The sequence below is a fragment of the Coenobita brevimanus genome, chromosome 70 (assembly GCF_032717465.1).
Source record: "Coenobita brevimanus isolate Jiangsu-jjx chromosome 70, ASM3271746v2, whole genome shotgun sequence".
Taxonomy (NCBI): domain Eukaryota; kingdom Metazoa; phylum Arthropoda; class Malacostraca; order Decapoda; family Coenobitidae; genus Coenobita; species Coenobita brevimanus.
Window position 1 is genome coordinate 9,820,697 of NC_137023.1, and position 17,328 is coordinate 9,838,024.

The 17,328-nt window shown below is 41.1% G+C and overlaps 1 protein-coding gene across 1 annotated transcript in view; it reads right to left on the reverse strand.

Moving 5' to 3' along the window:
- The window catches only part of LOC145406386 (solute carrier family 22 member 21-like), a 78,398-nt gene that overhangs the window by 33,076 nt on the left and 27,994 nt on the right, over nucleotides 1-17,328 (reverse strand). The window contains exons 3-5 of the mRNA XM_080277551.1: nucleotides 10,860-11,047; nucleotides 7,059-7,231; nucleotides 575-759 (exon numbers count right to left, since the gene is read on the reverse strand). Of these exons, the coding sequence (XP_080133677.1) occupies nucleotides 575-759; nucleotides 7,059-7,231; nucleotides 10,860-11,047 (546 nt within the window). The remainder of the gene's footprint in view (nucleotides 1-574; nucleotides 760-7,058; nucleotides 7,232-10,859; nucleotides 11,048-17,328) is intronic.

Below are 17,328 nucleotides of genomic sequence, written 5' to 3' on the forward strand. Positions count from 1 at the left end.
ATGTTCATTGTGTTTCCCAGGCAAAAATACGACCTTTATAAAATCTCACTAGGGCTGCTTGGCTGTGGAGGCTGGCTGTAGTATTGAGACGAATAAGCATACAGAATGGAAATATTCTTTCGGGAACGTCAATGTCGGAACCATCCCACCGTCCGAGCCATCCTCACTCTCACCTAAAAATTATCACACCACCAACTGACCTTGGAACACAGCACACCCTTGCAACACGTAGCAGTCATTACTCATCTCCCCTCTGTCAAAGACCATTAGTTCACCAGTTTTTTTTTTTTTTTTCCAGCATATTGCAACCTGGTTTGACCACCACGGAATGAGATTTGTCCAGGTCCCAGTAACTGCAATGCAAACTCTACTGTGTTCATAAAAGCCAATAACACGTGAGCAACGCTAAGTACGTTTTTGTGAAGAGTTTGCAGTTAACTGCTCTTAATGAACCTTGACCTGGGGGATAATCGAATCCTCGGTCCACGGATGACAGGTCACATTGGAACCATTGAATATTTGAAAGTCTTATACAGTTCTTACTCAGAGTACTATATTCACTGTTGAAACTTACCAAGATATCATTTATGTACGGGGCCATAATGCTACCGATCCTTCCGATAGTACAGGCCTCCCCAACAGCTCGGGACCGATATTCAGTGGAGAACAACTCTGTTGTGTATATCCACATCAGCTGCAAGGCTGCACTAATGGCCGTCTTACCACTCAGTGACAAGAAGAGCTTCACTCCAGCTGGCACTGAAAAATCACCAATCATATTTACAGGTGCTAGAAATAGTTTATCATTGTTATTATCCACTGCAAGTATCAACGTTTACATTAGCTCAAATGAACCTGGTCTGGGACAAAGCTGGTTTGAATCAGCCACCCCTCCGTACGTCATAGAGTACAATATTATAAATACCATTAATATCCAAAAATATAGCACATAACCTTAAGAATGTGTAATCAACTGCTAGAAACCAATTATTTGTGTCATCAGTACCTCCATATAAAATTACTATATTTAAGAATTATAAATATGCAATTATACACAAACCAATACCTATGCATAAATTTGCAAAGAATATGGTGTTGTCTTGGTGTAAACAGTAGGTATCTGATATTATGTATCTGTCTGTCATCCAATCCATTATTTCCCTGTCACAACTATAGGGGCTCCAGGCTAGGCTACATAATCCAGCCATTTAAAGGTGATCAGTTATTAAATTAGAAACGCAAACCATCTACGAAAGTAATCCCTCAAGGGCTACATCCAGCTGCAGTTCCTTAACGCCTAACTTGCATGTGTTCAGCGGAGCCATCTATGAGTGGTGAATGAGAAGCTTTCTTACTGTGTGTTATATATGACTTGCGGACCTGCAGGGCTAAGCCGGGCATCTCCACAATGGAGGCATTCGGCCCACTTAGCACCATAAGCCACATACGTCGGCCAGTTAAGTTCCTTGCATAACCATTAAACCTTTCCAAAGAAAGTTTATATTAGTGCCAACTTGAATGTGATGAATCAGGCTGTGAAAAAATCCGGCGGTGACAAATCCGACTGCCACAAGATCCGGAAAAGCTGGTTCGGCGGTTAAAGATCTGGGAGTAAAACTCCTGCAGCAGATAATCTTGCACTTTTCTTTATGATCAGAGCTTCGCGGCATTATTTTCGCATAAAACAGTTACTGAATGCAGTTTTACTGTAGCAAAAAGACCAAAATTTCAAAGTAACGGATATCCACGATTTATGCCTAAAAACCTTCCCCATGATGCCAGGAGTGTGTATAGAAAATTTCAGCTTGTTATCTCCATTGATCCCCGAGATGTGAGCGTTCGTCATTTCAGATTCGTATATACAGAGATGAAATGAGCTCTGAGAGAAAGGTTTATATGCATATAAGACTGTTGCAGCCCCAAAACTGTTTATCTGGAGGGTTCATAAACGCGAAGATAAAAGGTATATGTATTAACGAATTGAAATTTGTATGTGCATCGTACATATTCATATAGTAATGTTGACATTCTATATAATGTCGCCTGCTTGTAAATGCAAAGACATTCTGGCCGTGACAAGCTGTGTGCAGCATCCTCTTTGAAGAACTGACATCCGGAGTCTGTGCCTCTTCCCGGCCCCATCCAGTGCTTCTGTTAACCATATTCTGTCTTCTGGCCATTTCTATAATGCAAAACCATACAACCACTGGTACACTATACGCTGAAACACACACACACACACACACACACACACACACACACACACACACACACACACACACACACACACACACACACACACACATAATACAAAGGTCGAGTGTGGCTTCCTTAAGCTCACCTATTGTCTTGGTACAATGCCAGTGTCAGTAATGTGTATACTGTGTAGATTTATATCGCTTTAAAATGTTAACAGTATGATAATAAATTATTTTAATATTTATCATCAGTATGAACAACACCACCACACCACAGCATTACACTTCACCACCACAACCACACCGCCAGTGCCACCGCAACAATACTACCATCAACACCACCACCACCACCATCACCACAATCTCACCTGCCAATTAATTCTGTTCCTACTAATTTACTCAGGTTCTGCTTATCATGTAATAATTTAGTTTGGTAGTCCTGTGCCGTACGATTCTTTAAAGTGCAAGTGAAAACCCATGTTGAGTAAAATGGAGCATACAATTATTTTAATTAATTAATTAATTTATTTATTTATTTATTTTCGCACCGACAGAAACTAATTTTCTTCAAACTCTTACACTACAAAACTCTTGGACATAATTCAGTTCTGCTTGTCACATCGTGTTTCCAATGATTTATCTCTTCCAACAGTACCATATTCGTGTCCATGATTCATAATGCCTCAATAAACAATTAAGGAGAATACACAGTACTTACAAATCTTTGAAACACAAAAATATTGGGCCAGAGTGCTTGGGAGTAACTTTTTTTCATAAACCTAACTTTCTCTGGTCCTGCTTACCGCTTAGTATTCCAGTTTGTTATATAGCCTACTCACCGTAAAGAGTTTTCAACAATATAAGTGAATATGTTGTAAGAGTAAAATAGTGCATACAGATTTTTTCTATCGAGCGGATGGACTTTTTTGTTTTTTTCAACAATGTAAAGGAACCTGCGATTAGAGTAGCAGAGTATATCAAGATTTTTTTGCGACTAACGGATGGATTATTTTCTTCTTTCAAACTATTTTATCTTCAGAGGTACCAAGTTTTAGATCTGTTTGTTGCATCCTCTAAAAATATGAAAAGTGCAAGATTTGGCAAAGGAGAAAAAGCGGCTTATCAAATCCTTGACTCCGACTGATCTGTTTTTTCCCTCGTCCTATTTAGTTTTGAGGCTTTCATGTAAAAAAATCAATCTTTTATACGATTCATGGCATCCTTTGTATAGCATCATGCTTGTATGTGGTGGCGCAAAAACCTGATGTAAAAAAAAAACATTAATTTAGCGCATGCTTTAAACGAAATATCTGTCTCAAACCACTGTGTCCACTTAGAAATTTCTAAAAATGAGACGTATAAAGACACCCGACCTCAAGGGTGTTAAAAAATCATACCCATCATTTTTTACGAAGAATACATCACTACTGCAATATCATTGTTTCACAAGAAGGCTTTATTTTTTTTTATGCAAGGAAGAAGGAACCAAAGGCCAGGAGCCCACAAACCGTTCCTTCCCCCCCAAAAAAAAAAAAAAAAAAATACAAAGGTGAGCCAAATTCAAGATCCGATCATTTCGAGTTGCCTGGACACACTGCGTTTGAAAGACTGGAGATCATAGGAAGTAGGAAATGCAGACAGAGCGAGACAGTTCCAGAGCTGACCTCTTGCATAAAAGAAGGACTGAGAGTAACGGTTAATTCTTGCATTAGAGAGTTGGACACAAAAGGGAGGGGAGTTTGTTGCTAGATGGGTTCTATGCACCCGTCGTAGAGGTGGAGGGAAGCAAGCAGATAGTTCAGAGGAGCAGTGACCATTGAAGAAGCGATAGAAAAGAGATAAAGATGCAACAGTGTGGCAAAGAGACAGAGGTTGGAGAGAGCCTGTAAGAGGAGGGGAGTTAATGAGACGAAAAGCCTTTGACACCATCCTGTCGAGAAGAGCTGTATGTGGGGAGCCTCCCCACACATGAGAGCCGAACTCTACACAGCGGCAAATAAAACCCGTGTATAAAGTCAATAACTGTGCAGGGGTAAAGAAAGTACTGAGTTGGCTTAGCACACCTAATCTCTTGGAAGCAGATTTTACAAGAGATGTAATATGATCTTTCCAGGATAAGTCCCGAGTGAATGAAACCCCAAGCATGTTCAAGGATGATGCAGGATTGAGCTGAATATTATTAAACATTAGTGGGTACTCCTGTGGAAGATTTTGTCGGGTTGATAGGTATAAGAACTGAGTCTTTGATGCATTAAAAACAACAAGTTTACTTTTACCCCGGCCAGAGATACAAGCCAAGTCAGACATTAGGTGTGCCATTGCCTCATCCCTTGTTTGCTGAAGTAACTGCTGAGATGGATGTTGCAGGAACTGAATGGAAAGGGAGGAATCACCAGCGTACGAGTGGATAGGGTTAGATGTACAGCTTAGAAGGTCATTGATGAATAAAAGAAAGAAAGCTGGTGATGGGACAGAGCCCTGAGGAACACCATTGTTGATAGATCTAAGAGAAGAACGATGGCCGTCTACAACAGGGGCTACAGAACTATCAGAAAAGAAGCTATAGTTGAAGGCACAGATAGAAGGATAGAAACCGTAGGAGGGCAATTTGGAAATTAGACATTTAGGCCAGGCACGATCGAAAGCCTTTGAGATGTCAAGTGCAATGGGAAAGCTTTTGCCAAAGTCTCGAAAGTAGGATGACCAGGAGTCTGAGAGGAAGGTAAGAAGATCGCCAGTGGAGCGTCCCTGACGGAACCCATACTTACGATGAGAAAGAAGGTTGTGACAGGAAAGATGCTATAAATTTTTTCCGTTAAGAACTGCCTGGAAAACTTTTGAGACACAGGATGTTAAAGCAGTTCGGCAGTAGTTAGAGGGTAGGGAATGGTCACCCTTCTTTGGGACTGGCTGAATGAGAGCAAACTTCCAGCAAGTAGGAAAGGTTAAAGTTCATAGACAAAGGCGAAAGAGTTTTCCTAGGCAGGGTGTAAGCACAGAAGCACAGTTCTTGAGGACAACAGGAGGGACTCCATCAGGCCCATATGCCTTGTTAGTACTGAGGCCAGTGAGGGCAGAAAATACATCAGCTGAAGATATTTTAATGTTAGCCATGAGGAAGTCAGAGGGGGGAAGTGAAGGAGGAACAGCACTGGAATCGTCTAAGGTGGAAAGGAGAAAGTCTGAGTGAAGATATTTGTTTTATCAGTAGAAGAAATAGCTACAGAGCCATCACAGTAGATAAGAGGAGGGATTTATGATGAGGTAAAGTTGTTAGAATGGTTTTTGGCAAGGTGCAAGAAGGAGCGGGAAGAATTCGAGTTGGAGAGCTGAGAGCATTTAGTACGGATGAAATTTTTTTTAGTAGAACGAAGAACAGACTTAGCACGATTCCGGGCAGAAACATAAAAAATATGTGATTCAGGGGTGGGTTGGCTCTGGTACCTTTTATAGGCCCTTTCCTTGTTGTACACAGCATTAGAACAAGCTTGATTAAACCAAGGCTTTCTTGCGTTAGCCAAAGGGTATGAGAAGAATGTATGCTTCCATGCCCGAGAGAATAACCTCCGTAATGCGCAAGGCACACACAGATGGATCCCGGCCATGGAAGTGATAATCATTCCAGAGGAAATCAAAGAAGCAGTGGCTGTGGGCCTCCCACGCAGCAACTCCAAAGTGCCACAATCAACGTTTCTTTGGAGGGTCCACAGGCCGCACCAGAATGATAGGACAGGTAAAGGTAATAAGGTTGTGATCGAAGAAGCCCAATGGAGAAGAAATATTAACAGTGTAAGCAGAATGATTAGTTGTAAGGAATAGGTTAAGTATGTTGGAACTCTTTCCAAGGTGGTCAGGGATACAGGTAGGGTGCTGTACTAGCTGTTCTAGGTCATTAAGGATAGAAAATATGTAGTCTAGTTCACCAAGTGTATCAGTGAAAGGACAGGAGAGCCAAAGGTGGTGGTGAACACTGAAATCTCCTAGAATGGAGGTTTCAAAGAAAGGAGAAATCGATAGAATGTGTTCCATCGTAGAAGTACGGTAGTCAAAGAATTTTTCATAGTCAGTAAAATTAGGGGATAAGTAAACAGCGCAGATATATTTAGTCAGAGAATGACAGGAAAGCCGAAGCCAGAGAGTAGAGAATCCAGAAAAGTCGAGTTCAAGAAGGCGAGAGCATTATAAGTCGTTGCATACACATACACAACAGTCACCATTTGACTTTGAAATGAGTAAAAAGAAAGTAGGAGGATACAGAAAAGGGTTTGCTGTCAATTGCCTCAGACAGCTGAGTCTCAGTTAGGAAGGGAAGGTGAGGTTTAGAGGAGGTGAGGTGGTGCTCAGCAGGACGAAAGTTAGAGGAAAGGCCGCGAATGTTGCAGAAATAAAGAAGTGAGTCAGACAGTGGTTTCAGGGAGCTCGTTGAGTTGTCACCGAGAGAGGGACGGATGGTGGGGGCAATTATGACCCCCCCCCCACAAGGGGACTCCGAGGCCCGGTCATTTGTTGCCTTTTTTTTTTTCTTCTCTAGTTTTGAAAGGGAAATGTAGTGTGTACTTTGCATGTAGTTTGGTGGTGACAGTCAGAAAAATTTTATTGGAGAGCATACTGGCCTACTCTCTGTGTTACTGAAACACTGAAAAGTTCAGCAAAGGATTCTTGCTGAATTTTCTATAAAGACAGTTGTTTGTCATAATTCCTGCTAAATTATGTACAATGACAGTGCTAACTGTGAAGATGGCCACATAAGAGCAACCACTAAAATTAGTAAGACAGCAGAGATGGCGAGGAGACGAGATGATGTGGGCTTAATTGAGGCAAGATAATGTGTGTTAAGATGAGATAATGTACACTACCTACCTTCAGACAGCATATACATAAGGGCAGCCAGTACAGCGATGGAAGCACCGGAGACGAGGTAGAGAAGTATGCATGTCTTCTTCCTTCCCAGTTTGGTCAAACCCCCCCACAGCAGCAGAACGGAAGGGATCTCCAGCATCCCACACAGGAATGTGTACACATACGCATCCAGGCTAGGGAAAATAACAACAATGTGTAGAAAATGGAGAGTTTCTTTGTTTTTTTACTACTGACGTTGCCGTCTTTGGTGTACTGTATAACATAATTGAAAAAATATGATGTAATAGATTAGTTTAATATTAGTTAGATATTCTCAGATGCTTATCCAACAGTTTCTCTCTATATTTAGGCACTCTCCTCTCAGTATTGAGCTTACCCTGTTACTGGTGACGGATGTGACAAAATCATGAGATAAACATAAAAAAAAAAAAAAAATCACCATACATACTCTGCCAAAGTGCAGTATTACCAGTCTTTAACAGTTATTGATTTCCTTTGAAGGCAATACTTTTTCCAGGCTTTGTTCTTTTCGTTCCATATTAATTTGTGATATATATAGCTCAATCAGTCCTAATTATAAGTCAGCGACGAGTTCTAAAATAAAATGAATGGATCTTGAGTTCACCTTTGTTGAATTCTACCTAAAAGAAACAAATTTTTCAGGATGCCTGACTTCAGTTCTTCTTCTTCGTCTTCTTCTTTCATTAACCTATAATTCCGGCAGAGGGAAACACTGTCGTGCCACTGGTGCGCAAATAGGCCTGACATCGATTTTTATGATTTTCCTTGTTGAATTTCTGGTTATACCAACACATAGAGAATATGATTTAATATATATGTATCATTTACTGTGTCAGAGTGTGCTGCAGATGATTCAATGCAATGTCCTTAAGCTATGTATTTTTAAGACACACACACGACGACGACTGAATGTCAGCCGCCATATATTTTTGAAATACAGATATGCGTTTTGTGAATCGTTGTGACTGAATTCCGTAGATTTTTGCGAATTTTCTTCTAATATGGTTTGCAGGTAACTTGTCATTAGCCATCAACATATTTTGACGGGCGATTAGCATTCAGCCCCTGAGTGCTTTTCTTTCATTTTTAATACTGTCACGTTGACCACGTGGTGAATTTCCCAGAGACGAACCAGGTTTAACCAGTGACTTTCTACGTCACTTTACTGTATTATGACGACCTTGTGTGTATCCTCATCTGAACAACTTTTTGGCAGAGATGGTGATCAAGGTAATTTCAACGTATGAAGTAGATTATGTATGGCGATAATGAAGCTGGCTAACGATGTTTATCACTGTTTCGGCTTCTTTCAAATCTGATTAAGCAAAATTCTGGACTGAAGTGAGTGATCCTCCACACACACACACACACACACACACACGATTTAGTGCTGCCTATTGTTCCTTCACCTTTATCATTCTTGTTCGATGTCTGCCCTCCTCTCCTCTCTTCTCCCATCGTTCCTGTCACTTTTTATTACTCTTTTCCTTTTAAGATGGCTTTACACTGAGTGACAAGGCAAATGGTTTCCTGTAAGCCAGGAAACCATGTACAACTCTGACTGTAACCATATAACCAACCCATATGTGTCCCCTACGTGTCAACAAGTTGGTTGGCAGCAGGTTAGTGCCCCTCCCCATCATACAACTAAAAGTCAAATGGCCACCCCTTAGGGTACGGCCACACTGAACGCGATTTGCTGGGAGGGTAGAGGGTAGCATGCTGCCTAGCCGCGCCCTAGCGAGTGAGAGGCAAGAGCAAACACACTGCATTATCTAATGAGGCTGGGCATACTGCACTAAGATGGAGGGTTCCCGCCAAGCTTACCCGCTTCTCCCCCCCCCCCCGCTATGTGAACCAACATGTTGGTTAAAATCGCCTAGTGGCTCACGGACGCCAGGTCCTGACCCACAGCAGATCAGACGTAATCCAAGAATGAGTAGTGAAGAAATAATAAGCACTGTTTTTCAGAGAAGGGTGCTGTGGGACCCCCACGGACCCCCTACACAAGAATGTAGGTGTCCTCAAAAAACTCTGAGACGATACATGTAAACAACTAAATATAACATGTAAGTTATAAGTTGAGCTGACTCATTGATTAGTTTGTCATGATTAGGTTATTGTTAACTTCTTGGTTGGGCCACCTTTCTCTGATGGGGGCAGTGGATTACTTTTATATGAATATTGTTGAGCATGTAGCTGTTGATTCACTGTGTAGTATGGCATAATTAGGCTATACTAACTTATTTATCGGTAGAACCACCTTTCTGTTATGAATAAAATGGATTAATGATGGATGATGATATATATATTTTTATGAATACCAAGCATGCAGCCCATACTACAATATAAGAACTTCATATCTGACAAAAGGCTGTGCCTATGTCTACTAAAGGCCTACATTAGACGTAAATCTGGAATAGAATTATAGGCTGTAGTAAGTTTGACACATATATTGAATTTACTGATATTCTAAACAGAACATGCATAAAAATAAAGGAAAATAACATATGTGCAGTGCCGGTATATTTGATGTGTTAAAATCAGACCCAGTGGAATTATCTTCTTTTTACTGATCATCACTGAGTTAAACAGATGCGTATCATAAAAAGACTGGTAATGCTATCCAAGTAGGCTATATAATACAGATATTCTCCATGCAAATGATACTATTTAAATATAAAATGTGATAGGTTTAACAATATAATTAGCCATTACCTGTAGCCATAACGTTTTCTGGTAAAGCATAGTCATTTTGCCAGGGAACAGCTCCAATTCCATTGAAATAAGATTTCCGTAATTCTTATAGCGTTGTTTTGGGAACGATACTGACAGCATCGAGGTTGTAGTCACCTTGAAATTGGTTCTTTAGGAACACATGAATGACGAGAGTCAGGACCCTCTATCTCAAAGATGTAGTTGTGGAAAACACAGACAGCTTTAACAACTGATGACGCTGTTTTAACAAGTTTCAGTCGCATTAAGTAACACTCCCCATTTGCTATACAGAATCACAAAACCACACTAATCACTTCTGCGGGCTCGTGATAAGACACAATCTCACCTAGAAGCAATTTTCTAGAGACTTTTGACTGTGACATTGCACCGAGTGGGTGTGACAGGCACTGAACTATGACATCTCGCGCGATTTTCACTCTTCCGACGTGGCCACAGCATCGCTTGCCTCTATCCGCTAGGCAGCCTGTTACCCTCTATCCTCTCAGCAAATAGCATTCAGTGTGGCTGTACACTTATGGTATTATGGCGTTTATCTATAGATAGATCGTTCGATTATCAAAACAAAACGTGGGGCAGTAACAGAGGTACTGCATCGACATCTTGTGAAATGTGGTGAGGGATAAGAAAAAGCTTAGAAGAAAGAAAATTTGTAAGCTCCATTTTTGCCTTAAGCCTAAAGTTTTTGTAAAGCAGCAAATGTGAAGGCAGCCTTGCTTATGCAATACATTAACAAGTTGTTATGCATTGATGAGAAAGAGGACACAGTACCTTAAAAATCGTTAGATATCGTCTTTGCCAATGGTTGGTTGTGTCTGCAATGTAATACAGGCAAATCGAGGCAGTGACTGAGATACCAATGAAAACCATTGTATCACTCCTTGCATTAGGGAATAAAATATTAGCCTGCCTCTATGCTCCTGATGAAGAAATAAAGAACTGGATTGGAAACAGGAAATAGTGTGCAACACCTGAATGATATTTTTCTTATGGTTCAGACTGTACAACCAATCACTGTGGCAATACCTGCTTTTCTGATTATACCTGAGGTTGTACGAGTTGAGACTGACGCCGAAGTAGATGGATGTAGAGATAGACCACAGGCAGAAGACAACAAGAGCCCTGACCCTCACCTCCGGGGTGACCAGCAGTAGGAACATGTACCGCATTACTGATTTCACCATGACGGCCACACTGCCACCAAACCTATGGTTCATCTGGGATGTATTCTCCTGTTTGGAAACAAGCTTAAATTAGATCCAGTCCCATACCTCTAGGGTCGCTAGCACAAGAAACATGTCAAGTATCACTGTCTCCACCTTAGCCCGCCATGTGCCGGCTATTTTTAGCCCTATGGGTCACCCCAATGCCGGCCATTTTTTGACCTTTTTTTTTGGCTAAAATGATAGATTTTGATGTGGAAACAAGGAATTTCTCCGTTAAAATCCTCACCGAGGCTTGGAAATGAGTTTTATTGAGTCCTACATACTCGTTTAAAGGTATAGCCACTCTCTCGCTCGCCATATATGTGAGAGAAAGCTGTTTTCTATGTAAGGTATACTCAGGTATTTATGCTGGGAAGGTACAGCAATGTTCAGTATACTTTTCTGATTACTTACTACTTCAGCATCTATCACAATTTGTGTGTCTTTCTCACTGTGAATGCATTATCTTATACTTAATTGAAGATAGATACAACCTGACTTCATTACGTACAGTCCTGGCACTTACAAAAAGGTATTTACAACTTGACTTCACTATATAGTCATTACACTTACAAGAAAATATTTACAACTTACACTTACATGAAAATATTTACAAAATGCCTTCACTATGTACAGCACTGGGTGAGGCACATAGCCAGAATGAGTCAGAGTGAGGGTGAGGGGGGGGAGCGAGTGAGTGTATGGCCTTGACAGCCTGGGGGATGGTAGAGGAACAGTTGCCTTACATGCCTGCTAATTTTTACCCACGAATCTTTAAAAACGCGGTAACAGTGAAGTTTTTTTATTTTAAACCGTTTTAAAACGGCACTGGCACTGGCCGCGGAATTATGTCAGACCGTTTTAAAATGGCACTGGCGCACAGCGGGTTAACCTTTATACTGTCACCCATCCCATACTGACCATATTCTGGTGACATGCCTCTTCATAAAAGGGGCTAGATAAACTCGTGAGCCTTGTGCGAGCAGAAAGTTAAATATCATTATAAAAGTATGAAAATTAAGTTGTTTCATATTATGCACTTCACAGTGAACGGTGCGTAGGACTGACTAGCTTGTCTTGAACATTTATGGGTAAGCAACTGGCTACTGTCCTTGGCTGTATACTGCATATCCCAGTCCGAATTTTTGTTAAGCGTGTCAGTCTTTATTTTGCTCTTGTCATGCCACTTTTCATGCCACTAAGTTCATAGACCACTAAAGCTTCCATTCTGAAATATGCTAGGGTTATCTCATTAAGTAATGAAAGAGAGTTTTTATAACATGACATTGGGTCTCAAGAGGACATGACTGTTTCAATCAGTCAGACTGTTCGCTACCCAATTTATGGATCATATTTATGCCTTCAAGTATGCAGTCCACTCATATGTCAATTGACCACCACCTTTGCAGCACAGTTTCACCAGCAATCTATCTATTTGGGTGTGGTTAAGCTATAAAGTACTCGCATAAATAAAAATGACAGAGTAATATATCACATAATGGGTGGTGTGGCAGTTGGTGGCGAGCATCATCCAGTCACTTATATAGTGCTGTCTACATGTTTCTTAGGTTGCTTTATACTGAGTTGCAGGACTAGTGGTTTCCTGTGACCCAGAAAACAATTGACAGTGCTGAGTGGTAATCATAAAACCAAGTAACGGGGTGATGTCGAGCCTACTATGGTGTTCCTTTTTAACTGGGAGATGTTTATGCAGCGTCCATCCAGTAACCAAACCTCCACGCTCTTCCCCATGCCTTGCTGTAATGTGGCGCTGTTCACCGTAAAGAAACTTCAGTTCACTGCACGGGATGGCCATGTAGAAGCAATTGCTTGCCTGTGGTTGAAGGGTTTGCTCTGCTAGACAAAATATAGTTACTTCATTACTACTACAACTACTACCACTAAGCTACTCAATGGGTGTGCTCTCGTGCAATTCAAGTGATTCCGAGTATTTATTGTTCATTCTGTTCATTACTGTAGCCTAGTTCAAGGGCCTACAGTGGCAATGGAGCCCATCAGCTGCTGCCCATCATATTAATGAATGATCATGAAAGATTCACTAATTTAGCACACATGACAATTCCCTCCATATCTGTGTATGTGTTATCTAAATACCAGAAGGGATGAACATAAACAAATCACTCTTCTGTCACCCTGTCATTTGCCATTAGGCTGCTTTCCCTTCAGCTCACACCTCTCCCTCCTCCCCGGTTTCCTTCTCCCCTTATCTTTCCTAACTTCATTCACACACAATATCTCAATCAATCTTTCATTCTCTATTCTCTGTGCATGACCAAACCATTTCAGTGCAGAACTCCTTAAGGATTCTAGCATATCCGCATCAACATCACTGAGCTCCTTAACTTCAATATGAAGCCTATTAATTCTCAAAAATGTAATGTAACTATGCAGTGTAATACATCACTGAGGGGAGAAGGTTTTTGTTTTACTGGAAATTAGCTGATTTGATATAGTTTAGTAAAGTCACCACCTCAGTCGGGGCGAACACCACAGAGTGCATAACCTCACACTCCCTCTAACTTCACACAAATTTGTCCTGCAATGCAGACCCTTCAAGTATTTCCTAACAGTAACGATTGACATACTCCAGTCATGGGTTTTGCGGCCATGAGCATACAAGAAGGCATTTCACTGGGCAGGCGAAAGGACTTTGCTCTGAAGATTCACGAAGTTGCCCTGATCCACAAATGAATACTACTAAATATCCATGGTACACGAATATATGTGTGCCAGGGTGGTTCTTAAATAGCACTTCACAAGAAACACATGATTGTACCTTATGTGTTGCTAACGTGACTCGGATGTGCAGTTGTGAGCATGGGTTTGCAGTAGAGGTAGAAACTAAATAAATGATGCACGGTAGACACTGATAATTCTAAGCCGTTCCTGCAACACAGTGGTAACAGCCCAGCAGGTTAGATGAGGAACGTTATATACTGACCATTCTCTACATAAAAATAATTTATGTGCGAGTAATTTATATGTTGAAAATCTTATGTTCTGATCCACATTCACATTAAAACTTATAGTACATAATTACTATTTATCAGACCAAACTGAAAACAATTAAATCAATTTACCTACACATATTAGAGAAAATACCTTAAATTTGCGAGGATTTGACTAGTTTTAACCATAATTTCATCTATTGTGAAGGTAGAGTACCAGTTCACTGTTAGAAGGATGTACCATGAAATTCTGTGTTTTCCCTGAAAAATACGTTTTTGCCCTGAAAAAGACATTTTCCTGGTCCAAACGCCCATAAAACTGGAGCTGGCATTAATATAGTAACTGTGTAATAGGCCCAGATTCAGTGTTATGCTGTAGTCACTTGTTATACATCTGGTCATATCAGCGGTATCTCATGACCCTGCAAAAGCACTTGGTACCAAAGGAGTCAGTTCTCTGCACCAAAGCACTGTCTACTGTCCATGCCTTCATGCCTCACTGGCAGGGAGCACGAGTGCCTTAAAGATGTGGATTTTCGTTCTTCTATGGATGAATATCAACAATGGCTAATGTTCAGATAAAGTAAATCTTTGACACCATAAGCTAGACCAGTGTGACGGGAGGTCTCATCATCTGACCTACAATTAATATTATTATGATGACGTTTATCCTATGATGAAAATTCCTTTACCAGATTGAACTACTTAGTGCTACAAACCATTGAATGCTTGGACCTTGGCATTGGCCCAAGAGACCATTAGTCTCAGTGGCTTCACCTCCTCATGAAAAGCCTCGAGAGCACTCATGAGTCCCTCCCGCAACTCTGCTAGAAGTGCGTGATCAGCAAAGTCAAGGGCAGTTACCTTCATATTACCAACTGATATTCTACAGTGACTTCAATCCACAGCTCAGCTTAGTACACCATCCATGAAAGTGTTTAAAAGTGAGGGGGTAAGGGCATATTCCAGTCTCATTCTAAATTTTACTGGAAATTAATCTGATGTCTCCCCTTCTCTCCCACACACACACACACACATTTGACAATACTAATTCTGAATACAGGCCAACTATCAGCTGGATAAATCGTGTGAGGACTCACAAAGTAATGGGAGTTCCTAAAGTGTATCAAATGCCTTCATGAGTTATTTTTAGGTTGTTAAATGTCCTTGGCAAAACTCATGATGATGTTCCATGAGAACTTTAAGGGCTAGAATCCGGTCAACTCTATTTCTTATTTACGGATCTGGATTGCACAGGCCTCCAAAACTTTAGCAAATGATTCCATATATATATCAAGAGCAAGTGAGGAAGACCTGTTGCCTGGCACACTGAGCATAGTAACACCATGGTAGTTACCATAGTTACATTGGTCTCTCCCTTTCCAAACACGATGATCAAACCCCTTTTCCAGTCAGGAGGAATGATTCCAGTTCACCAATTGCTACTGTGACCACATATAACCTCTGGATCATAGTGTTGCCCCCAGTCTTGATCAGTTCTACAGGGATTGCACAAACTCCAGCTGCTCAACCACTTTTCAGCCTTGCCTCTGCCTTACTGTTTCCATATAGAAAAAACGTTCAATCATTAGTTGGTGGGACAGCAGCTACTCGTTGCACAGCAGCCGACTAAAGCAGTTAATGGGGGCTTCCATGTATCTCAAGGCACTTAGCTCAACAAACCCTATACTCTTCCATCCTTGACAGGATCCTTTAGTCTACTGTCTGAGCAAAGCTGATCTGAAAGGCGGATCTGGAGTGGTCCTTCTTTAAAGCTCGATAACCAGGTCAGTCATCTGCATGAAAATGATCTCCTAGTCTCCTACCTCCTAAGGGATTTCTGTACCCCATCATGTCCTTTTGAGGAAAACATACCCGACGAGATGGAAGTCTGTGCTGCTCCTGATGCCTAGCTAGTCTGGCACCATGACTGTAGCCAATATTCCCAGCGAGATGGTCTCCATCACATTCATCATATATTCCTCGAGTAACACAAAGGTATCCAACACTGAGCACCCCAAACTGATTCGAGACTGCCACTTTATACTCATAAGCACTTTTTATCCCTGAGTTTCGAATGACGGTACTGTTTTCAGTATCTAAGCTTTCAATTCTCTCAGCTTTGATTTGCATCCTTAGAGAGCAACAAATTCTGTTATCAATATCAGATAACTCAGTACCCTTGAAAAGCTTGTAATTCTGAAGAATTCTCCAATGACTGCGTACAAGAACGTGGTTAATCTTTTTACCAAATCCTCTGATACTGCAAAGCCAACTCCACTCAAGATCAGGTCAATTACAGGTTTTTGCAAAATCCAAAATTTTAGAATTACCAGAATGCCCTGTTCCAGAGCTATTGGATCCACCACATTCCCTGTTAATGCCAGGACTGCACCGGAGTTGTCCAAGACCAACAGTGTATCCCACAAGTGACAATGTTCCATAACTGAATCAAGTCTGGCGTAGAACAGTTCTTTTTCTTCGAGATCTCTCATCTCAGTAGGAAAGTAAACTACAGTAAGAGAGATAAAATCCAATGAGTCCTCACCTTCATTATACGCATATCAACCGGAGTGACCTTGTTGACAGAAGAAACTAAGCAAAGCAAAAGTTGCCACAGTCAAACTACCTAAGATGGACACCACTGTCGCTGCCAGGCAAGTAGTATGTGTAATCATCACTTCTCTTCTCACCATGGTCAGGCCATCTCACCTCTGAGAGTGCAGCTGTGCCAGTCCCAGTCACCCAAACTCGTGAAAACAAAGGAAGTCTGTCAGTCTCTGAGAAGTTTGGAACATTTCAAGTCCCATCCAAAGTGCCTCTCAAGGTTAACCCCCATAAATGGAAATTCTGACTTGGTACAGAAATACACCATTTCAGATTACGAAATACTCGTATATAACCTACTGGTACCGTATCAACTTTTTTTCACAGTTAAGGCAAATATAGGTAGGTGAGGGCATCTACCATTCACTCACTTGATGTGGTGCTGCTTTCATGTGCCTTAACACTGATTGACAAGCCAGACGGTGCCTTGTAAGCTAGAAAATAATTTACAGAACTGCGTGATAACTATATAGCTGCCACCTGGTGATTTAGTGGGGTAAGGTGCTTCAGCCGCGTGGGATCGATAAGTCTTTACATCCGAAGGATAGTTGGTATTTATTGCTCACATAATAGTTCGGTGCAAGAAAGGCTGGTCACCCTTGCCTCAAATGTTGAGACTAATCAGCCTAGCCACGGGCTCCTACGTTTCTGATGGGGCAAAAAATAAATGATAAAGTGAATGATGTTAAGATAAAGTTCAGTATTAGTTACTGTCTAGAAAGTACTCGTGCT